At 43.4% G+C, this 23,520-nt stretch overlaps 4 protein-coding genes across 4 annotated transcripts; 3 read left to right on the top strand and 1 right to left on the bottom strand.

Annotated features, from left to right (window-relative positions):
- Positions 1-664: 664 nt before the first annotated feature.
- Positions 665-3,009, top strand: BDB00DRAFT_824312 (uncharacterized protein). The gene is made up of 3 exons (XM_053123599.1): positions 665-1,760; positions 1,800-2,407; positions 2,798-3,009. The coding sequence occupies exons 1-3, from the start codon at positions 680-682 to the stop codon at positions 2,807-2,809; spliced, it is 1,701 nt and encodes a 566-aa protein (XP_052979552.1). The 5' UTR covers positions 665-679; the 3' UTR covers positions 2,810-3,009.
- On the bottom strand, positions 3,005-3,570 carry BDB00DRAFT_824308 (uncharacterized protein; the record flags this gene model as incomplete). The annotated part of the gene is made up of 3 exons (XM_053123598.1): positions 3,005-3,084; positions 3,155-3,235; positions 3,314-3,570. A coding segment is annotated over one exon (256 nt), but the record flags the coding sequence as incomplete, so codon positions are not given.
- Positions 3,571-16,501: 12,931 nt separating this feature from the next.
- Positions 16,502-19,351, top strand: BDB00DRAFT_946141 (amino acid permease/ SLC12A domain-containing protein; the record flags this gene model as incomplete). The annotated part of the gene is given in 7 exon segments (XM_053129516.1): positions 16,502-16,541; positions 17,366-17,431; positions 17,540-17,609; positions 17,704-17,895; positions 17,963-18,073; positions 18,163-18,729; positions 18,745-19,351. 7 exon segments carry the CDS (start codon positions 16,502-16,504, stop codon positions 19,235-19,237), a joined length of 1,539 nt encoding a protein of 512 aa, XP_052979550.1. The 3' UTR covers positions 19,238-19,351.
- Positions 19,352-20,813: 1,462 nt separating this feature from the next.
- BDB00DRAFT_975992 (amino acid permease/ SLC12A domain-containing protein) lies at positions 20,814-23,069 on the top strand. The gene is made up of 5 exons (XM_053129918.1): positions 20,814-21,091; positions 21,175-21,244; positions 21,331-21,522; positions 21,596-21,706; positions 21,787-23,069. The coding sequence occupies exons 1-5, from the start codon at positions 20,923-20,925 to the stop codon at positions 22,871-22,873; spliced, it is 1,629 nt and encodes a 542-aa protein (XP_052979549.1). The 5' UTR covers positions 20,814-20,922; the 3' UTR covers positions 22,874-23,069.
- Positions 23,070-23,520: the final 451 nt, after the last annotated feature.

The raw sequence follows: 23,520 nt of genomic DNA, 5'->3' as shown, positions 1-23,520 counted from the left end.
ATTTCAAGCTTTTGTTAGTCTGAAAGCCTTCGCTAAAACCTATGGAGAAAATGAAGGACAACGATGATGACTTGTTTAAGTTGAATTTCTGTGCTAAATTTTAATTCTTTCGCACCGATTGGTTCCCGGTAGCTGACGCCTGGTTATTTAGTCGTGATACATCACATTTTCAGTAAAAGCAAAGAGGGGGAATCGGTCATCCTCACCATCATCTTTTATATTTATTCCTTCTTTGCTTATACTCCAATGTGCTGGCAGAAGAGCTTTTTAGGTCAACTAGTAAATTTTAGATAGGTATAGCAGCATTAACATGAAAAATTAACGGATAACAACGATATCCTCAGTAGTTTGAAAAAAAAAGATGATTTCCTAGAACTCTCGCTGCTCAGTCTACATTTTATTTCACAAGCCATGCTACTACACGATGAAACAAGTTTTATTCTTGTAATGCCATCCATTGAACAGTTGCTATGATAAAGAAAGGCATAGACCAAGTGAGTATCCAAGACTTACAGCACAGTTCCATGGCAGTAGCGCTACCGTGGTGCACGCATAGAAAACACACGCGAAAAAGTTGGCGGGATTTCAATTTGCTGCGGAGACAACAGTATATGAGTTACGTCGCCCGCCGCAGCGCACATCTCTTCTTCTTCACCAGCTTCTTATTTCTTTTATCGCAATGCTCGAATTATACGCAATTACGCTCGCTATGTACTGTGTTACCCTCGTCATTGGTTGCTTTATGCTCCTCTGGCGGGCCCACCCACTACTTTGTAACTTTGCTGGTTCCGTCGCCCTTGTGGCCTTTGTCTCTCGCGCTGAGTGTTGCACTTCGGTGCGCACGTTGATCCGTTCCTTGTGTACGTTGTTGGGTCTGCTCCCGCCTCCGCCGTCGCGCCCCATCTTGCCGCCATCGCAACCTGCTCCTGCACCTGTGAATGTGTTCCAGCGCAACTATTTTTCTTCGTATGGTAAGCATCGCCCCAATCCTTCGCGGATTTTGGAGGGCATAGATCGTGAAATCGACAACGAGGTCTACAGACGTGCGGCTAGTCGTCTTCCTCCCGATATGTTTGATTCTCGGCCAGCGTTTACTTTGTATCCTGACCCGATGGACATATTGGCTGAGCGTGAATACTTGAAACAGTTGAAGGAGTGGTGTGGTTTCCCAGTTTCGCGCAGAGTTACTGTAGTTGATTACGCAGTGCGACGACTTGTATTCAGACGTTCTTCTTATGAGGTTCGGACGACACCTGTTCAACCGCCTGTGCAAAACTCTCCTACTCGTACTCGCCCTGTGCCGGCTGCTACCGTGGTTGATTCCACAGCAACTGTGCATGTTGATCCCTCACTTTCTTCTGCAGCAGTCGAGGACACGACTACAGTGCCCGTTGCGCACATGGATGTAATGATGGAACAGCCTGCGGCCCCTCTGTACTTGCATTGCTCCCGGGTTCCTGAACAAGTTTCGGTGATCGAAGAGTCTGTGGCCCCTCTGCAATTGCATGGCTCCCGTCTTCTTGATCCCGAAGTCCACGCGATGCCTTCGGAAATGCCTTCAGTGCTGCCTGTGATGGAGGACGCTCCTGCTGCGCCGGCTGTTTTGGGTGATTCCACAGCTGTGCAAACGATGCATTTTTCTGACGTTGAGCATACTCCCGCTTCGGCGTGCGAGTCCCTGCCTTCTGAGCATACTCCCGCTTCGGCGTGCGAGTCCCTGCCTTCTGAGCATACTCCCGCTTCGGCGTGCGAGTCCCTGCCTTCTGAGCATACTGCCGCTTCGGCGTGTCAGTCCCTGCATGAGCAAACGGCCACTTCGGTGCGCGCGTCCCTGCATGAAAACGCGGTCGAGGACACACCCATTGACGAGGATGTCCAGATGGAGGAGCCGTCGTATGACGATGAGCTCGCCAACTTAATGGCTTCCCTGACTTTGGGGATGGACGCTTCCGCGTGGTATGAAGATGATCCTTCTGCCATTCAAAATCCATACGCTTTGCAAACTCACGCTTCGGCATACGAGTCCCTGCACCAAGAGCATACTCCCGCTTCGGCGTGCGAGTCCCTGCCTGAAGAGCAAACCACCACTTCGGTGCGTGCGTCCCTGCCTGAAGAGCAAACCACCACTTCGGTGCGTGCGTCCCTGCCAATTGACAACACGGTTGAGGATACACTGATTCACGAGGATGTGCAAATGGAGGAGTCGTGCGACTCTATGTCACATGACGCTCAATCCTCCAACCCAATGCCTTCTCTCGCTTCGGTTGTGGACGCTCCCGTGGGGCCAGCTCAGGATGATTCCTTTGCAGTGCCTGTCCCGATGAGACAATACAGATCTGCGCAAGACGCTTCTGCAAGTGTGCCTCTGCCAGATGACGATGATGAACCCGCAGCAGTCGAGGATACAGAGGACACTCCTGCTGTGCAGCCAAATGATGAGGGCATTGCCTCCTTTTGGTCTAGAATTTTACAACGGGCAACGGTGCTCGACGAAGAGGTCTCTGACCTCTTGAGTGCCGCAAATCCCGACATTCCTGCCACGACCATTACTTCCGCCACTATCACCACACAACCTGCCACGGCAACCGCCGTTGGATCCGCCCCTCTGTCTCCGCCCTCCCCCTCCGGTGATGTTGATGTAGATGCCGTCCGTTTTCAGCTTCAAGCCGAAGCGGACGAGAATGATGCGTGGTTCGATGCGTGGTTCGACGAGTCGATCGGTAAGTTTTATTTACATTGATACATCATGAATCCACGCGTTGTATTTACCAATTCTAATGAATGCTTTGATTTTTTAGTCGATTACTAGGTGTTTTGTCGTGTCGTGTTGTCGGTGTTGCGCGTTCTGTTGGTGTTCTTTCTGGGCGCGATTTGGGTTCTGTGGTTGTTTTCTTTTGGTTTTGGTGCTTCGTGGTTTGTCGGTGTTCTCCTCCTCTTCCTCCTGGTCCTCCTCCTCCGTTTGTTCTTACTCCTACTTTTCCGCTCTGCTGCTCTTGCTGTGTGTGCTGCTTTTGCTGCTTTTGCTGCTTTTTTTTGGCGTTTTTCGGTGCGCCATATGGTGTATCTACGTGGGCAACGGTTCCGGTACGTGTTTATAGTGTGGCTGTAGGTGTCAGGAGTAATCGTTGGATACTAAATCTTTTTATTAATATAGGCTGCTATTTGTGCTGCTGTCTTTGTTGTGGGCAGATACTTTCATGTCTGTCTCTGGACGCGAGTCCGTGTAGGACAACAGGTAAATATAGATGCCTTGATAACATCAGCTCAAGTCTTCCGTGTGTGCATGTCGTTGATTAAAGGGAATTGTTAATAGGTCATAGCTGTTGCGGCCTCGTGTGCGCTGCACTCTGTGTGTGGCGACCGTCTGGCGGGACGGGTTTGGAAGACACCTCAGTGGATGGTTTCCTCGGGTAAAGGTAAGGGGTGGGTGGGGCATTGGTGGCACTGGCTACAGCCACCGGGGGTGAAGGGGTATGAAGAGCAATGGGGATAGCGAGGACGGCACAGTCGATGGTGGGGAGGGGAACACCGCTCTGGTTGTTTGGGTATTGCAGGAATACCATCCACATGAGCTGGAACTGACTGAAAAGACAACCCAAGGCGTCGGGCTTGTATGATTACGGGAAGTACTATATTTTCTTTAATACTCAATGAAAGACGAACATCTCAATAAGAAGAGACTTACTAACTGATGATCCTTTTTCCATTCACTCTTCCCTTCTTCATATCGCATTCAACTCGGATGTGGTGTGAAGAAGGCGAAGAAGCATCCATTACTAGGAATTAATTCATTCCTTCTCAAGGTTGTCTTTTCAGTCAGTTCCAGCTCATGTGGATGGTGTTCCTGCAATACCCTTGCAACCAGAGCGGTGTTCCCCTCCTCACCACCGGCTGTACCGTCCTCGCTATCCCCATTGCTCTTCATATTCTGGATCTCCCACCGGTTGTAGTTCAGTGTGCCATGTAAGTCCCCGTTCATTCCCGTGCCTTTGCTTTGGGGATTCCTGAAGCTGGGGTGTCTTCCGTTGGCGGGTGGTGCCAGTGATGGTTACTACTGTGGGCTTTGGCGGCTTGGAACGTTTTCCCCTGGCAAGGGAATGTTTCCGCTTGGAGGAGTGGAGAATCCCGTCTTTGGCTTGATCCTGGTATTGGAGACGAAACCGGGTGTTTCCTGAAAGCACGCGCTTGATCTTCAAATGATCGAAACCTATCTTCCTCGAGTGGCTTTCAAAAAAGTCAAAGACGTTCATTTCGAGTGGGTCGCTGCTGCTTCTGCTTCTGCTGCTATATCAAATCGGCGAAAAGAGTTTTTAAAAGAATGCTATTATCACGAAGACAAATCATCGAGCCGGGACAACTCATCAAGAATATGGCACCTATCCCAAGTATTTGGCATCCTGCCGGCCATGTCCAAGACGCGCATTCCCTTGGTCTTTACAAGCAGAGCAATTCCATCGAGCGAAATTGGTATATCCGCTTCGCTTTCTATCAATCGAACCAAGGCAACCTATCGTTCATGTCATCAACCAAACCGTCATGATCGGTTATGTCTTTGAACAGAAGAGCAGCGACCAGATGTGCGATAGAAGAACATAGCAATATGGAGGAGACGCATGAAATCTACCAACAATCGGTTCTCATGCGGAGGCTATCGACCTACAATCCGAGGATCACAGTATATTCGACAGCAGTGTGACAGCGATTCAAGTAATAGCCGTGGATATCAAGTCTGGCAAATCGATATCACCAACTCAAGCTCAGGCGAAATGATAATCAGAAAGAAGCTGGTCAAGAAAGCTTTCTGAAGGTCGGACAGTTCAACTTGGTGTGCACAATCATGTTCCTATATGTCTCTATCTCTATGGACATGGACGTTTTACCATCCAATCTTCAAATGCGACAGCAGCCCAGCCCAGCCACGGAGGAGGCACTTTGGGGTTTGGCGGTCCCAATGTGAGGCTAGCGCATTTCAGCTGCGAAGAGTAAGCAACCTTGAATGCGACAAAGCAACGAATGGCACCAATCTTTGTTCATCTACAACTGTTTCCCCCCTTATGCTGGTCAACAACAAGCGATCGGAAATCCAATGATAATCATCGAACGCGGCGAAACGACAGCACACACAGCCGAGGCATATCATCCGCGAGCATTTATGACGGCAGCAATCAACAAATAAATCAACGTTGCCGGAAAACGCCACGTATGACACAACCACCCTAGTAACTTATCATCGTCCAACACACAATGACATGTCTGCCACTTCACGGGCCGGTCCATCCACGCGGCTATCCACAACAGATGGTCTGCTGTCAATGATTGGCTTCAACACTAGGTCCTTGGATAAGCAACACACACAACAAAGCGGATCAATCAAACTTGGAAACACTACCAACGATCACAAGAGGGAATTCCAAGGACGTGTCATTGTGAACTTGTAATGGCAGCAGCAAGTGACAGTAACTACAACACGCTTGGCATGCAGCACACACAGCAATCCATATGGATCGTCAAGGGATGCTAAGGTGCTCAAGTAGTCAGTACGTTCATCGGCCATTTTTGCGGCTGTCGTCGACATACGACAAGTGCCAAGATGGTTTACCAAACGGCACAACCAATGACTCACGGTTGTCACCAACATCCAAGATAAGCAGCAGCAGCAGGACTACTCTCACCATCAAGATCCATGTGAGGTCTGTGTGCGTCGTGCTGGCTTGATCATCAATTGCGACGACAGTGCAGACACCAAAAGCTACAGCTCAACATGCCGTACTGTCGGTGTGGTAAAGATACTATGGACGAACCATTTCGGATCCAAGCTTACAGAAAGCAGCTGCCACCTTACACACTGGTCAAGGCTTATTGTGCCAAATGCGAACGAACAATCCACGGATGCGATGCTCGCCATACGCGACTAATAACGTCTGCAGATGTATCGTCAATACTGCAAATTGTGGTAAGTTACTAATTTTTGTCATGATTAAAGGAATGCCATTGCCATGTGAAGAGCGTATATGAACTAAAGCATTGATACGAAAATAGACCATCATTCAGCCTGTCACAAGAATTTACATCCTACATTGTCCCAATTTCCTTTACCCTCTTTTCTTTTTCTATATGCTATTTTTCGCTTCATATGTCGTCCCCCATCATTGATTGTAAGTGCAACGATCGATTGGAAAAGCTGACAATGTTTATTTTTAATAGCATAGAAAAAAAACACCCCGTATACATCCTTATACATAAGCACAAAACCCAACGGCACACACGGATCGGATTGGTACAAAACACGTCGACAGATACAACTTTTGGTATACAAATTGAACAAGATATGACCAAAGTCGCCAGCGCAATAGCCCAAAAATCATACAGTCAAAAACATACACAAAGCAAGAACTTAAAAAAGATTCAGTCAGGTAAGTGTTAGAAAGATCTTCCTTTAATTCTTTTTTGAAGAACAAGATACTAATCTCTCTTTATTGTATGTGTTCCCACAGATCATAGGTGCCTGTCACCGCGCTGACGTACATGATTGCAAATTGAAAAATAAGTTTGCAACAACCAAAACAAATACATCATCCGTCAGGTACGGTTGTTAATATAGAGCTTCATACGATATTGTACATTCCAACGCACCATCCATCAAGCATAACGACTAACATACTACTCATTAGATTGGCGGCTTTAGCCCCAGTGACGTAGAAGCTTTATTCAAACATCACATACAAGAAAAAAAATACAAGGTCTATTCTTGCGTTGACGGCGACGATTGTCTCAAGACATTTTCAGAACAAGCTATCATTTCATACATGACTACAAGACGACCAAATTGATGGCATACCTGACACCTTACACGATGCAAACTACATACCACGTCCAAAACCGGGTACTGTCTGTGTTTTACGCGTGCCATCAAGCGAATCGATCGTGTGTGCCGTCCATTTTACCATACCTTGATATCATAATATGTTACAAAAAAGAGAAACGAAACGAAACTAAAAAAAATGAAGAAAAAAGAAAAAAGAAAAAAGAAAAAAGGAAAAAGGAAAAAGGAAAAAGAAAAAAGGAAAAAGGAAAAAAAACAAAGATTATAAAAAAAAAGCTATAACGCACGCTAATCCATTCTGTTCTGTAGCACTTGTCATCAATGAGGGTATCGACATTACGTCTATTTATTACATTATTACTCTCATAAATACTTTACTACTACTATTTTTACTGTATATTTTTTCTGGGACAATAAAACTCTATCTTCATTTTGAAAGCATTTGTGGGCATAAAGTGATGCTATTTTAGCCGTGATCAAACTGCAGTTACTGTACCGTCATGTGTTTATTACATAATAATTTACGCGACAGTTCTCAAGGACCAAAGTCGGCATCACGGTACAGTATACGATCAGATACTGTACATATTGTACATACTAATATGATATGATAATATCAGCAATGAAGGTAGAAAAGCAAACGTCGAACATCGAAACATGTCATTTTTTTCTAGTTTTTCAGGTCTAAGACAATCCCAAAACTATAAATGACTACTGTAATAGCGACAAACTTTGTGCTTAATCATATGGAGCAGGACTCATCTAATAAACATCAGTGCCGCAAAATAAAGGATATCAAATGAATACTGTACAGGAGACTGTGGTAGTATTAATCATATGCAGATTTCAAAAACGATAGATAACAGCGCTGCATCGGAACGGATACCAGTTACACATGCATTTGTCGATCATTTCCTATTGTGGAGATTGGCATACATCGTTATTATGGCCTCCTCGTGACGACGGTGCTGACGATGATGCGCCCAAAGCAATGATAATGAAGGTTGAAAGAATTTATGACACTACATAATGTGAATATTACATGGCAGAGTAGGAAGCTGATCTTAGTTCCAAGATATGAACACTGACTGTCATTCTAATTGGCGTCCGGCTCCTGAGCGAAAATTACCCACCACTCTCGGAGACGAACTAAGTGCGTGAGTGCAAGGACCAGTCAAATATTTCATCATAACGTAGCATATAGGCTTGACTTATACCTAATAAAATACATGCTTCGTCGTGTAGACTAGCAAGATCCATTTGTAATGGACAAAGTTTACAGCCCTATAAGTCATGTGCGGTACAAAACAGTAGCCTAGAAGTTTGCTGGTAGTAAAATAGCTGTACTACTAGCAGTAGTATCAACCCGTTCAAGTTTTGCTACAAAATGAGAATTACGCTTAAATGGGTCGACATGAGTGCAAAGATCCTTGTTCAAGACATCCGCGACAGTGGCTGTTCAATTTGCACACATTCTTTTCTGAATATCACGACGGCTTGTTCTTCGAGGCTCTGTTTTTATCACACTATTACAGTTAGACATCTGCAATAGACACACGGATTTTATACATATTCCAACCTTGAATTGATTATTTGCGCTCGCAGAGTTCCCTTCAGCATGTCTATATTACTTCGTCTTGTAGGCAGGAAACATGATCGTGGATTGATACATCTGTACAACTATTCTTACTTAAGGCTCATTTGAACTTACAATACGTACCGTAAACCTATAGACGTTCAAGCATGGTTTAGTATATCGTGAGCATCTTTAACACGTGCAAAGACTTACCTTCTACAAAGGAGCCAGATCCAACATGATGAACATACTAAATTTTGCTTCTATCATAGGACTTCGTGTGTGCTGAGGAGCGAGAAGAAGCGATATGATCTTTGGCTTTCTTGCTGCTAAGGCGCAATGTTATAGAAATACAATTTCATAATCTCCTTTGACACTTTTCAAAAGCAGAAACAAGTTCCTTATACCAACACAGGAGTTCCTTACATGTTTTTGTATGATTTTTGAAACGAGCTTTGCTTCTCCCGATTCTGTCCACTTTTCCGTAAGCACAGCCTTACGCACTTGTTACGTCCATTTTGTAAAGACTATTGCATAATTATTAGCTATGATATCATGACCTTTGAACGACGAGGAATGAATATAACTAAGTAGCGTTTTTTCACCTCTTCAAAATCATCACGCAAACTTTTCGATTCATCATCTAAAACCGTATACTCGTCATCGCTGACCTAAATTTTCCTCAGAATCCGCCAATATAATAGTATGATACCGTCAAGTTAAACCAGATGATTAAAAGAAGTATCGCTTAGGCCACTTACCATCAAAGGGATATACATTGTATTTGATCGATATAACTGCTTGTAGCTAAACAGCACATTCAAGTAATTCACTTTTCTGTTGTCCTGTTTCGAAATTGGTTCAACAATCTGGATATATATATATCATGTCAGAGACAGCTGGTTGAGACCATATTAAAGAGAAGAAATGAACAACAGTTCGATACTATATAAGGGCATTCTTGACAACAGAATGACAATTTACCTGTAGCATCATGCATCACCATAGGAAAAATGTGTGCAAAAATGTTCAAGAATGTGCGGATTTTGTGCAGTGTGCGGTTTTAGGTTCATTTTTGCACACTTTCACACACAGGGAGATTAATTAATGCAATAGATTTCGTCCCTGAAAAGCTCTCCTGCTCAATCCTTTTCTTCTTATACCCAGTGAGCATTGTCTCTGAAAGAAACTTCTCTTGTTCAATCCTTATACAAGCAGTAAAATACCTTCCAGCTATTCAAGTTAATTTACAACAATGCCTAAAAGCTTTGGTTATGAGTGTCCCATCTGTGGTTACTTCTTTAACAATGCCGAGACCAATCAAACTTCTCATACAAAAGCGTGTGGCGAAGCTATGGCTAGACGTGTATTTACTGAGTTGGGTGATGCTACGTTGAGCGGTAGAAGTCAGCATGACGTGAGTATGTTATTATTTATTTACGTCTACAAAGCAAAAAAAAAATATAACTGCGATTTTAATGTTTAGTTGATTGACAATGTCGCTGGCCGAGTGAGGAAAGAGCATCGCCTGAGCACTGGCTATCTCTTGTGAGTTCAGTTTATACTTCTTTGCGTAAATGTAAGAGACTTAAATTTCGCTGTTAAACTGTAGCAAAATGAGAATGTCAATGAATTCTGTGATGACGGAATGGACCTTGATCAGGACGTTGATTGGGATATGCAATCTGATGGCCCGGTTTCTGATCAGCAAAAACGGGATGCTATAATTAACGACAGTATGGAAGGTGTTGTCGACGAGTCTTTGGATATGAGTTTTGGTGCAAGTGGTGATACGGAACAAGTGCGATTGCCCGATAGACAATCGGATGAGGGCGGGGATGGATATGACACGTGCAATGAAGAATCAGATAGCGATGGATATGACGATACGCCTGACGTTGATGCATTCTCGACAGCACCACTTAATGATGGGGAATACGATTACGACTTTCGCTTACATGCTAAAACCACAGTCGAGAAAAATATACGATTGGCTACCAGCATCCACCAACTTGCTCTTGAGAGTAAAGTCCCACGCTCCTTTATGGAGAAGCTCATTGAAGAATTCAATGATTATATTCGCGGTCATCTACCTCTGCTACCGTCCCACTACAAAGCAAAACAGGCTTTGCTTAGTAACTACCCTGTTAAACCCGTTCCTTACGATATGTGCCCAGATGGCTGTATGATGTTTTCTTCACCTGCTACTGCGACTGATCGGTGTGATAGTTGCAAAAAACCTCGATTCAAAGGCGGGGATATCGCTAAACCGCAGCAACAGATGAAATACTTGCCACTTGCTGAACAACTGGCACTTATGCTGAATGATCCGTGCACGAGACAGCATTTCAAAAGCCATCGATCAGACAGCACAGATATGATGCGTGACGTTTTCGACGGTAAAAGCTACAAGCTGTTGAAGCACTATGGGCGGACAGACGACAGTACGATTCACTTGGGCATGTATACTGATGGTTTCAACAAGAATGGATCGTCAATGTATATCGTCCATTTTATCATATTCGACTTACCACCAGAGATCCGTTACGAAGACAAATACCAGCTCCAAACTTGTGTCATACCAAGCAAAAATCAGCCAAAAAAGCTGTTTACTTTTTTGACAGCGCTGTTGCAGGAACTCGACGAACTATCGACAATAGGAAGGACCGTTAAGACGACAGACGACAAGGATATCGCTTTTAAAGCAATCCTCTTATGTGTTGGAGGTGACTTACCGGCAGTGGCAAAGATGTGCGGTCATGCAGGACATATGGCGAAATATGGGTGCAGAATTTGCGAGGTGTATGGCCAGCGTAAAAATGGTAGAACAGTATTCTTGCCGCCATCCGATAACAGCATCCCTCCATTGCGCAGAAACGAAAATTATTCTCCATCCGAGCAAACTCTGGCGAATGCTACAGATCCTAGTACAGCAGCAGACGACTCTTCTAGTGCTGAATCCAACGAAGAATCGGATGTAGAACCGGATGACGCTGGTGCTGGAGATACTGTCATTAATACGCGAAAAGGTCTTCTCGGATCTCCGATGGCAAAGCTTTCATCATTCCATGGCCCATTCTTTTATCCTAGTGATATTATGCATCTTCTTGGGCCGGGCGTAGGGAAGCAGTTTTACAAGCTCCTGACAGGTCATTACGGGAAGACAAACAATCCGTTTTACTTACCTCCGTCTGTCCTCAAAAAGATTGGTGCATGCATGGAGAAATCGAGAAGGCTGGTTCCTTCTGGATTCGCCGGTGATTGCGCTGATATCACCAAAAAGGCCGGATTTTACAAAGCCGTGGATTGGATACATTTTATGCGCTTTATCGTGCCGACTCTGGTGCTCGAGCATATCGACGATGTTGATGCAAAAAAGGCAGTAAAGAATTTATCACGACTGTACAACCTTGCTTGTCGTCGAGAAATCGATACTGCTGGCATTAAAGAGATCAAAGAAAAGGCTAAGGCATGGCTCCACAGTCTATCAAATTTCACAGAACAGAACAAAATCACTCACCACGTTTTTACAATATCACAACATTACCTCTTGCATCTATATAAGCACATCCAGTTTATGTAACCATTGCCGATATATGCAGCTTTTTCGATGGAGCGAGCCGTTGGCGTAATAAAGCGAAACATCACATCGAGAAAAGAACCTGCCGCCAATTCGCAGAATGTCGTTGTAGCTCTTGCTGCAATGAGATATATGCAAAGAAAGAAAAACGACGATCCACCAAGCAGCCAAAAAGTGATATCCACATCGAACGACGAATCGGCGCCCGAGCTTTGGGGTCCATTTGACGAGAAAACAGTAATCGAGCTAGGGATCAAAGATGCTTTGGCTTTTTACTGGGCTAATCGTTTGGGCGGCTATGACAAAGTGAGTGTCACAGGCGATCAATCGGTGCAAAGAGCCAGTCGGTGCTTTGCAGACCAGCAAATCTGGGGCAGTACGTTTCGCCAGGACGAGTCTGATAGCAAAAGTCGAAATCGTTCCTGTGTTCGTTTGGCTGTACGCCTGAATACCGATAGAAGCCGCAGCGCGAGGAAGAATATGAAATACATCACCTATTTTGGTGATGTCCGTTTTTTCTTTTGCCACGAGCATGACGGTATAAAGGTGTTGCTCGCTGCTGTTGAGGTCGAGCGTACTTTGCCTGATGACATTTGGCCATATAGAACGTCATCCAGCTCAACCAAACTTGTAGTTATCGGGATCGAGTCCTTGGTGACATCTGCTGGTCGAATAGTGAACGAAAACGAGCGACAGTATTTCTACTATCACTTTGACTCGTTTTCAGATAAAGAGCTGCTTACACTCGATCCTAATTTTCTTTATATTTAAACAAATTTTAAAAAGCATCCTTTTCCTCTTTCGTCTCCCCACTCCTCTTTCTTTTTGCTTCCTCGCTCTCTCTCTTCTTTCTCTTCCCTCTTTAACCCTCGACGTCAAAATACGCGCACGCACAGCCTCTTTTTATCTCCTTCATTTTCACTAAGTATAATCAGCATTAAGTAGAATCAGAAATCATATAGCGTCTTTTTATCAAAAACAATTGAACAACTAACGCCAACGCTGTTTAGCATACCAATCCTCTTCTGTCATCATTTGTAAACCGTCGAGTTCTCTATCCTCTAGTGACACTGTTGTGCGATTATCGACATCCTCAGTTACAACATCACTGACATCGTTGGCGCCGTACATTACAGGAAAACTAGGTGATGGGGGCGGGAGACAAAATGACGATGACGATGACGGGGTATCGATATTTTCAACCTGATTGTGTGACAGTTCTTGAATTGGTGGAGCCAGAAACTCGTGATCGGTACCATCATGATCAACTATCCAGATCTGATCCGCTGCTACAGATCGTCTAAAGAACCTAACATTGTAATGATAGTCGGATAGCTCTCTATAGAGTACGTACAAATGTAAGTGCTTTTGCCGCATAATAGTCGCCGAAACACACCTTTGTTGTTGTATAAATCTTGCCATATCAGGATCGCTGTCAAAATCCCCTCTGCTATGCTCCTCAAGCAGCTCACGTAGGACTTTACTGCAATGGGCCTTTGAACTAGAACGTCCTCCCCGAGTAGCTTCAAACAAAGCTTTTATACTAGAATCAATGTATGTTATTAGTTTCTTTTGTTGGTTTCTTCATGTTCTTTTCATTGTGTTTCTAGAACGGATGTTATACATACAGCGAGCGTTCCCTGTTATACTGGTGTCGCATCAGTCGATTTACCATTATGAGCCTTTGGTCACAGTGTCTGCATAGTATGTCAGAATCGTCGCTGTTAGTGGGTTGGATTGGTGACATTGTTGCGTAGTACCAAGGCGGTGTCCAAAAGAAGACCAAAAAGAAAGAGAAAATAAAGACCTCAGAAAATTTAATCAACATGTACTTACTAAGGGGTATGGATTGCTGCACACCCAATCGGGAAGATATTGTCTGTGAATCTATGCATAATGCATCCCCTTTATTTGTTTCCTGGAAAAGCAAATCACCATTTTAATTTAATGTATTTTCTATCCTTTGACTATTTGAGATATATCAGCAAATGTGTATTATGTTAAAAATGGATACATAGTAACCACTAAGACATATGCGTATCACATAAAACAAAAGCATTATCAGAAAAACTATCGCATTCCATTAATCAATCTGTATTGCAATAAGAACTGAACTTGGAAAAGAAAATACTAAATACTTCATTCCTAACGTGAATATCGCTGCTTCCTTTTTGCGTTTCTTTTACTTTCACATCACCCACATACACCATGTACTCTGACCCAGCTTACACTAGACTTCTTGAAACTATTGGGGATATCCAAAGAAGCTTTTCTGAATACAGACGCAAATCCGAAGAAGATCGTGAGCAACTACGCGATATCATCTATCAAACGCAGGAAGAGCGCTCTGAATTATTAGAAAAGGTCAACTGTATGGCAAAAGAAATGGAAACAATGAAGACCCTCCTGCGTTGCGCTCTTCAACAGAACGCAACTAGTCCTGTTGACCTGTCGCATGTGCCAGCATCACGCTTACCGACCTTTCCTCCTCTCGAGCGTACTACAGAACAGCCAACGTACAAGAATAACAAGGGGCAAATCGTCGATATGCAATTTGGCTGGGACATATTCAAATCATTGTTAAAGAAAGCTTTAGGCCCTGGATACAAAGAACAATACTTCAGGTTGATGAAAGCCAGCTGTAAACCACTTGCGGAGCAAGCATCCTTGACGCTGATGAATAAGTACAAGATTAAAAACAAACCGTTGCCTCGTTTTTGGAAGGACGTTAGCACCGACATGCAGCTTATTACTTTACAAGAGTTTGAGCAGGCAGCGCAACCATACCTTCCTCTGGCCATGTGCGTAGACCACTGGGGGGCGCGTCTATTTATCCGAAAGTTCTGGCTGAAGGGTGACGATGACTCCACGGATCGTAAGTAACACACTATCAAAAAAAGCTGGCTGTTTATGTCAACTATAACTTCATTGTCAATAGAGCAAAACCCGGCATCATCATCATTAACACCAGAAGTAGAAGCAGCAGTAGCTTCACCATCGCCATCACTATCATCATCGTCGTCATCGTCAGTAGAGGCAGCAGCAGCACCATCATCTTCGTCATCAGTAACAGCAGCAGCAGCAGCACAAGTCGTCACAGGGGATGCTAGCATCACGGTTGGGCAACAGTAAGAATAAAAAAATCTTGTACTTACATCACATTACACGTTTCTAACTCTGTAATTTAATAGAGCTGAGCGTCATCGTCAACCCTTGCTTCCGTTGCCGGATGTTGCTCATACGGATGATGAGGACGAACAGCAGCAACCGAGACCAACAGCAAAGAGACAAAGAAGAACAGCATCAGGTAGGCAGTGTATGTATGTACTCTTCAAGTTACCTTAAACGTATTCATAACTTCGTTCTTCGTTCTTAATGAATCTTCATTGAATAGTGGCTCATGATACTGAGAACGAAGGACGGCGCAGAGCACGCAAAACTGGCAAGAATAAATAATTTTGGTGTAAGTATTGTTATCGTGATCTGCTTTTGCGTGTTTTCTGCTCGTATCGCTAAAATAAACAATTCCTTTATTAACAAGGTCGTCTATCCGCTAAACTTCTTTTTAATTACGATAAAGTCTGTACTACTACACAATTTTTGTTCCTCTCTTCTTCCGTCATAGTCTTTGCATCGCCATCGTTCTTTTATTATTTGTTTCCCTATGAATATTCCCATCACAGATTTTTGTTGTCCTAAAAAAAGAATAAAACGCTATATCCTATATCTATAAAAAAGCAATTGAATAGTATGTTTGGTCCAATGATAATCGGGAGTTACTTTCTGTCGTTGTACGGCTCGTCCAGTGAGAAGCCTGTTTTTGGAGAAATGCTGTTGTATCTACCCAATGAAACGCTAGTGTTACTCTGTCAGACGTTGAAGGTGTGTGTAAAAACGTACAAAACCAGCACAGTTGTGTGCAATGAGTGTGCAAAAGGATACATATCCTGCACAAAGCTGTGTGCAAAAAATGTCCAAAAAACTACGTAAACGCACATTCTTACACATCGCTCAAATTCCGCACATTTTTGCACAAATCCTGCACACTTTTTTCCTATGGTGCATATACGTGATATTGAATCAAACTCGATACTCAAGGACAAAATAAAGTAGTATAAATAAGAAATTGCCAGAGTGTTCCACAATAGCCACTGTTGATCTAGAACGGCTAGCACAGCTTTGTCCCTAAAAAACAGGTGCATACTCCGTACCTGATATCGGAGGAGCAATTTAGTATTAAATAATTTTATGATCACGTTGTTTCAAAGTATGGCCCTCAGTTCCTAATTAGGAACAGAAATGTTTTGGATCGAAACATCTTTGGCTGCTCACTGTTTCTGTTGACATGACAACACATATGAAATGGAAGACAAAGCAGTATGTAGCAATGACTACACTTGAGCCCAACATCACGTCAACTGTAGCTCTTTTTTGCGACGGAAAAGAAAGCCGAAGCAAAAGAGACCGGCCTAGCAATAATGGCAGTGTTGGCACGGTAGCGAATTCTATAGCTAGGGTTGCCATGGCCAATACGCATCCAGCATTGAGTGTCGACAGCGATGGTGCAATTGTGGCATACGGTGGATTCTCTGGAAACAAAAAGATATGTACTTCATTATAAAACTATTTCACAGTTGTATCAGAAAAGGTTATACATCTTTCTAAACCTTTTTTCCCTTTTTTTTGCAATAAAATAAGAAAACCATCTTTTGTATATTGGATCATCAGATTTGGATGTGATCCACTTTAATTTGTTTGTGATTTGTTTGAGAGACAAAGATGGCAGCAAGATAAAAGGTTTACCGAATAAGCGCGTACAACTGGAATCCTTAGACAATAAAGAAGCGTCTTGCGTTCCGAAGAAACCGAGAAAGCGCTGGGCAAGCGATTTCACTGGTTAGACATAACACCGATGTAAACGCAGTTAACCTTTACTTTTGCGCCATTACTAAACCCTTGCTTCTTACTGGATGAAAATCGCAACATCCCTCTCTTTTTAATCCCCCCCACAAAATCAAGCACCCCCGATCTGGAGGTGTCAAAGCTAAGGTAACACTTTGATGGAATCGTGCGAAATTTCATGTATTAGAGGGTTATCACGATCTTATATAAAAAGAAGGTTGGGATCTTGTCCTGTCAAAAGAAAGGATTTTTTGTTGTTTTTCTTGACACAAAAAAAATTGCAACTTAAACCATCCGGGTCTCTGGCCACGACGACAATTTATACTACCTTACTTTTATCACAATATACCCATTAAAATGGACAGTAACAAAACAGCAGTAGAGACACCAACAGTAGCGGAATCAAAATCGTTTTACGCCTCATCGATCGATGTTGCTGAAAGCGTAAACTCGTCTGCAAACGCAAACGGCGAGAAAAACCAAGATCATGAATTAAGACGCGGTTTGAAGGCACGCCACATCCAAATGATTGCCCTTGGTGGCACTATTGGTAAGTAGTGATACTAGAAGAGCCCCACCTCCATCATCCGTTTTCTAAGTAGAAATGCACATATCATCGGTTCCTAATACACTATACAAATTCCTTTTTTCAATTTAGGTACCGGTCTTTTCTTGGCTTCTGGTCGAGCTATATCCAATGGAGGTCCAGGTGGTGCATTGGTTGCCTAGTAAGCTCCCTTGATGATTTGTTCTTCAAAATATATCCTTCTTATAGTAATACACGAACTAATATTTATCAACTACACTCAAAACCATCTATAGTGCTGTTCTTGGTATTCTTGTATATTGTGTCATGATGAGCATGGGTGAAATGGCCGCCTACATTCCTGTGGCTGGCAGTTTTGCTCACTTTGCCTCTCGGTTTTCTGATCCATCGCTTGGATTTTGCGTTGGCTGGGTCTACTGGGCCAATTGGGCTGTTGGCGTTGCTGTCCAAGTTACCGGTGTTGCCATGTTCGTATCGGAAGAAAAAAGAAGAAACCATACCTTATCTTGTTATTAACGTGACTTTTCCTAACAGGTTAATGGAATTTTGGCTTCCAGACTTTCCGAGTTATGTTTGGTCAATCATATGTCTTGTGATTCTTATCGGCTTCAATGTTTTTGCTGTCAAAGGCTATGGTGAAATTGAGTAAGTTACCTGTTTAGATGTATTACATGGTTAAAGTTGTCACAGTTATGCATCAATACTCATGTATATACTCTCTCTACTACTATCAGGTACTGGTTGTCTGCCATCAAGATCCTTACGGTTATCATCTTTATCATCGTCGGCTTTTGCGTTGTTACCGGTACCGCTGGCGGTAACGAAATTGGCAACCGCAACTTTCATTTAGAAGGCGGAGCATTCCCTAATGGCTTTCTTGGTTTCTTCAATGTCTTGGTAACAGCCGCTTTCTCTTTCAACGGTGTTGAAATTGTCGGTATCGCAGCTGGTGAATCCGAGAATCCCCACAAAACTGTTCCTACTGCCGTCAACCAAGTGTTTTACCGTATCGTTGTATTTTATATGATGTGCATCCTGGTGATCGGTCTCTGCATCCCGTACACCGATCCAGATCTGCTCCGCGGCAACGACGATATTTCCGTCAGTCCTTTTACACTTGTGTTTCGACTTGCTGGTGCAGAATGGGCTGCTCACTTGATGAACGCCATTATCCTGACTACGATGATCAGTGCAGGCAATTCAGGCGTCTACTCTTCCAGCCGGACTTTACTTGCCATGGCCGAAAACGGCAGCGCTCCCAGATTTTTCACCCGCTTGAACAGATGGGGCGTTCCATTATGGTGTGTCCTTGCAAGCTGCTTGATTGGCTGCTTGGCATTTTTGACATCGCTGTTCAGCTCAGGTGTCGTATTCAACTGGCTCACCAACTTGACTTCGGTTGCTGGTTTAGTCACCTGGGTTTCCATCTCAATCACTCATATTCGTTTCCGTATCGGTTATCGACGACAAAAGCTGCCGCTGGATCAGTTGCCATACAAGTCGCCCTTGTTTCCGTTCCTCGATTTGTTTGTCATTGTCATTGGAACGATCATTATCTTTGGCCAAGGATACCATACATTCTTGGATCCAATCGATGGTGCCGATGTGGTTGCCGCTTACATCGGTCTAATCTTTGCTGTTGTGATCTACGTTGGCCACAAGGTGATTATGCGCCCAGCATTTGTAAAATCGCTCGACATGGACTTTGTCACTGGAACGATACCCATCGATCATAACAAAGCGGAACAAGAAAAGAAGCTTCCTTTGAAAAAGCGTATCTGGAAGACTTTCCTTACCTATGTGATCTAATTCACCCCCACCTCTATACTCATCATCCCTCAACACATCACTGGACCATCTAGTCTTCTCGCATTCTTCACCCGCACTATTCTTTACTTCATGTATACTGTATAAATTATTGACCTGTATGTACATTTAATTCGTTCATATCTTAATTTACTTTATTTCAGATAAATTACCAAACACATATTTAGCTGACCTCTGTATATGGCAAAAGCTGCGTCTATCATCCATCAAAGCTGATGCCTCTTTTTTATAATAGTGCATACTCTTTATGTAAGGGAGGAGGCGGAGTATCGATCAATGCTCTCCGGAAACTCTGGAATCCGTTAAATGAACCAGAAAAGTGCGATCTTCTTGGCGTAAAAAAAGCAGGTTGTAAAGAAGGGATATCCGTAAGGAAGAAGCAAAAAGAAAACCAGTAGAAAAAACTTTGCCTGTTTTACGACTACTTGGATTGTTGTCTGGTTGCAACTTACTTTCTTCAAGTTCGATAAGGTTTACCGATCACACTTGGCGAAAACCAACAAATAATTACCACATTTAGGTGTCCCTTCTATTCCGGGGAAAATGTCTTATCAAAAATAATCCGACCAACCGATTCTCTTTCCAAACTTACAAATTTAGGGCAGCGTGGCTCGGATTAAAACCCCGTTTACTACACTGCTGTTGCTCAGTTATGGGGGTCTAAGGAAACGCCATACATGATAACGAAACGTTGGGTTCGCGGGACCAGCCGAATGTAGGTAACGCTTCTATGAAATTACAGGTAATTATTGCCGTGAAAAGGGCCAAGTTGATCGTACCCGATACGCGTCCAGTTTTTACGCGATTGCGCCATCCGTGCGTGGGAAACGAAAGCTAAGATAATCATTGAAAGGGCAATAATCATACCGTACTAGGTTATTTTATTTGCTTGTCTTACCAAATTGGGTATAAGAGACAGCAGAAGATTAGAGCAAACGAATGAAGCATACGCAAAGGTGCTGCATCCTTTCTGCATATTCAAACACTACACCACATATCCACTCTGTGGAGTGGGATGAGTGGTCGATAGAACTCAACCCTGCTGACCAAGAAAATGAGATTGGGAGCTAAGCAGCTTGGCAACGCAACGTATTTACGTACGTAAACCGCCGATTCAAAAAAAAGAAAAAGAAAATGTTCGTACGCGCAACCAGGTTTAATAGTTGCCTCATTTTCCGGATGCTTGTTTATGTATCATACCCCTATTTAAAGATAAGGCGTTTTAAGGCAACCTCACCGTCATACTAGTACATACCCGACATTCCTTGTTAATGACAGTCTAGTTTTTGCGCTTGAACTCGTAATCGATCAAAAGAAGAGACGGACATCCTAAAAAAGACCATTTAGGCTGTCGTAGTTACAAGAATTTTTTCTCGGTGGGGATCGTCGACCAATTGCAGCCGCCTGTCAAAGACACAATCATGGCGGCGTACGTGCGAAATTTCATGTCGCAAGCAAACGCTTCTGTTATTCGTGCGGTGATTTACACAGTTTTTGTTTGTTTTAAAAGGGGTTTCTGCCTTATTCGACCTATTTTTTGATCTTTCAGTTTCTTTTTCACTTAGAGAGGAAATAACTACGCATCCGGGTCTCTGGCCTCAACAAATCGAACAAACTTCATCCTTTCACAACCCCTTCCATCAACTTCTCTTTATATACCCACTGCAATGGACAACGAGAAAACAGCAGCGGATACGAAGTCAAACTACGCCTCGTCAGTCGAGATTGCCGAAAGCCTTGGGTCATCGAACGCCCCTGGTGTTGCTAAGAAGCATGAGCTTCAGCGTGGTCTGAAGGCGCGCCATATCCAGATGATTGCCCTTGGTGGCACTATTGGTAAATTTCATTGCAGTAATATGTATATGTCTACGTCTATGTGTTTGCGTTATTCTAAACCTAACTTTTTTTACTGCTATTAGGTACGGGTCTTTTCATGGCCTCTGGTAAAGCCATCGTTAATGGTGGTCCTGGTGGTGCTTTAGTTGCCTAGTAAGTAGTTTTTGTCAGCTAGTCAAAGACTGATCGTTCAACTGTCGCCTTACATGTATTGATTAATCCTTTTTTTTTTATTATAGTGGCGTTCTCGGTATCCTCGTTTTTTGCGTCATGATGAGCTTGGGTGAAATGGCCGCCTACATTCCTGTGGCTGGTAGTTTCGCTCATTTCGCAACTCGATTTGCCGACCCTTCACTCGGCTTTTGTGTTGGCTGGGTCTACTGGGCCAACTGGGCTGTTGGTGTTGCCGTCGAATTGACCGGTGTAGCAATGTTCGTATCAGAAAATCCCAAGATGTTTCTTTTTTCGCTATTTAACATGTTTGTTATTTTTCTATTTGAATAGGTTAATGGAATTTTGGCTTCCTGACTTCCCTAGTGTTGTTTGGTCTGTCATTTGTCTGGTCATTCTCGTCGCTATCAATGTTTTCTCCGTCAAGGGTTATGGTGAAATTGAGTAAGTAGAGTATATTTTGTTTACCCTCTTCTTTTATGCACATAATAATTGAAGTACTCATAATTTTTTGAAATATCTAGATACTGGTTCTCCTTCATCAAAGTCCTCGTTGTAGTTATCTTTATTATTGTCGGTTTCTGCGTCGTCACCGGTACCGCTGGCGGTGACTATATCGGCGTACGCAATTTTCATCTCGAAGGAGGTGCGTTTCCAAACGGCTTTATCGGCTTCTTCAACGTCCTATTGACCGCTGCCTTTTCGTTCAACGGTGTTGAAATCGTCGGTATCGCTGCTGGTGAATCGCAAAACCCACACAAGACTGTCCCTAGTGCTGTCAACCAAGTTTTTATCCGTATTGTCCTTTTCTACATCATGTCAATCCTCGTCATTGGCCTGTGCATCCCTTACACCGACCCAAATCTGCTCCGTGGCAGCGACGATATATCCGTCAGTCCCTTCACCTTGGTCTTTAAACTCGCAGGCGCCGATTGGGCTGCCCATTTGATGAACGCAATCATTTTGGTCACCATGATCAGTGCTGGTAACTCTGGCGTCTACTCGTCTAGCAGAACCCTGCTAGCCTTGGCTGAAAACGGCAATGCTCCACGTTTCTTCACACGTCTGAACCGTTGGGGTGTGCCTCTTTGGTCTGTCCTTGCCAGTTGCGTGATCGGTTGCCTGGCCTTCTTGACATCTTTGTTTGGTTCTGGTGTTGTGTTCACCTGGCTCACCAACTTGACATCTGTGGCCGGTTTGATTACTTGGGTTTCCATTTCGATCACCCACATTCGTTTCCGTATCGGCTTTAAGCGCCAACAGGTGTCAGAAGATCAATTGCCTTACAAATCACCCTTGTTTCCGCTGTGCGATGCCTTTGTCATTATCATTGGTACAATTATTATCTTTGGTCAAGGCTATCATACATTTGAGCAGCCTATTGTGGCCGCAGATGTCATTGCTGCATACATTGGTGTCATTTTTGCCGTCGTCTTATATTTCGGCCACAAGATCATCATGCGTCCGGCATTTAACAAATCCTTGGAAATGGACTTTACAAGTGGAACGATACCTATCGATCCTGTAAAGGAAGCCGAAGAAAAGCTAGCACATAAGTCACTTCCTTTCGCTAAGCGCTTATTCGCTAAGCTTCACGAGTATTTCGCGTAGAAATCTATCATCATCATCGTCGTTATCATCACATACTTCAACATTGTATTATCATCCCTCCTCCCTCTTTCTTTTTTGCTCCCTTCTCTCTCCGCATCATTCCGTATATCCTGTCGTGTATTTAGCTCAACCTGTACATTACTTGTTTATTATTTCTTTAATTTAATTTTTGTATGTATTTACTGTTTACTTATAAAATGTCTATCTTGCTTGTAGTATTATGTAATCGTGCTTGTCCTGGATGTGACACCACTACATTTAATTGCGGGGAGGTAAGACACAGGGCGATGCTACGTAATAGTGATAGGGGTGTAGCGGATAGTGAGTAGGAGACGTGTGATGATGCTATTCATTTTCTTACAGAGATGACATCTTCTTTTCCATTCACGCACGTGCCCGATGTGTTTAAACGGTGATTCTAATTATTATACACCTTTTCCCACTCTCTCTTTTACTTTCTTTCTCTCACTTTTAAATTGTCAAGGGAGCAAAAGAAAAGAAAGCAGACATAGTAGCCATATTTCTTCTTCAACTCGACAGATTCTTCAGATGGTACAGATGACACGTGCCTTTATCTCAAAAGTTGTGTAGCGCTTCCTTTGTGTCCTGCTTCACAAGTACTACTAGCACTGTATACTTTCGCTATA

Source organism: Zychaea mexicana (assembly GCF_025766255.1).
Source record: "Zychaea mexicana strain RSA 1403 chromosome Unknown BDB00scaffold_38, whole genome shotgun sequence".
Taxonomy (NCBI): Eukaryota; Fungi; Mucoromycota; class Mucoromycetes; order Mucorales; family Lichtheimiaceae; genus Zychaea; species Zychaea mexicana.
This window is presented reverse-complemented; position numbering and strand designations above follow the sequence as displayed.

Excerpts from the sequence above, each read along its gene's own strand:
- BDB00DRAFT_975992 (XM_053129918.1), top strand. The coding sequence starts at position 20,923 with ATGGACAACGAGAAAACAGCAGCGGATACGAAGTCAAACTACGCCTCG. Across the intron at positions 21,245-21,330 it reads GGTGGTGCTTTAGTTGCCTA|TGGCGTTCTCGGTATCCTCG; the intron begins GTAAGTAGTTTT and ends TTTTTATTATAG. Across the intron at positions 21,523-21,595 it reads GAATTGACCGGTGTAGCAAT|GTTAATGGAATTTTGGCTTC; the intron begins GTTCGTATCAGA and ends CTATTTGAATAG.
- BDB00DRAFT_824312 (XM_053123599.1), top strand. The coding sequence starts at position 680 with ATGCTCGAATTATACGCAATTACGCTCGCTATGTACTGTGTTACCCTC. Across the intron at positions 1,761-1,799 it reads TTCGGCGTGCGAGTCCCTGC|ATGAGCAAACGGCCACTTCG; the intron begins CTTCTGAGCATA and ends GTCAGTCCCTGC.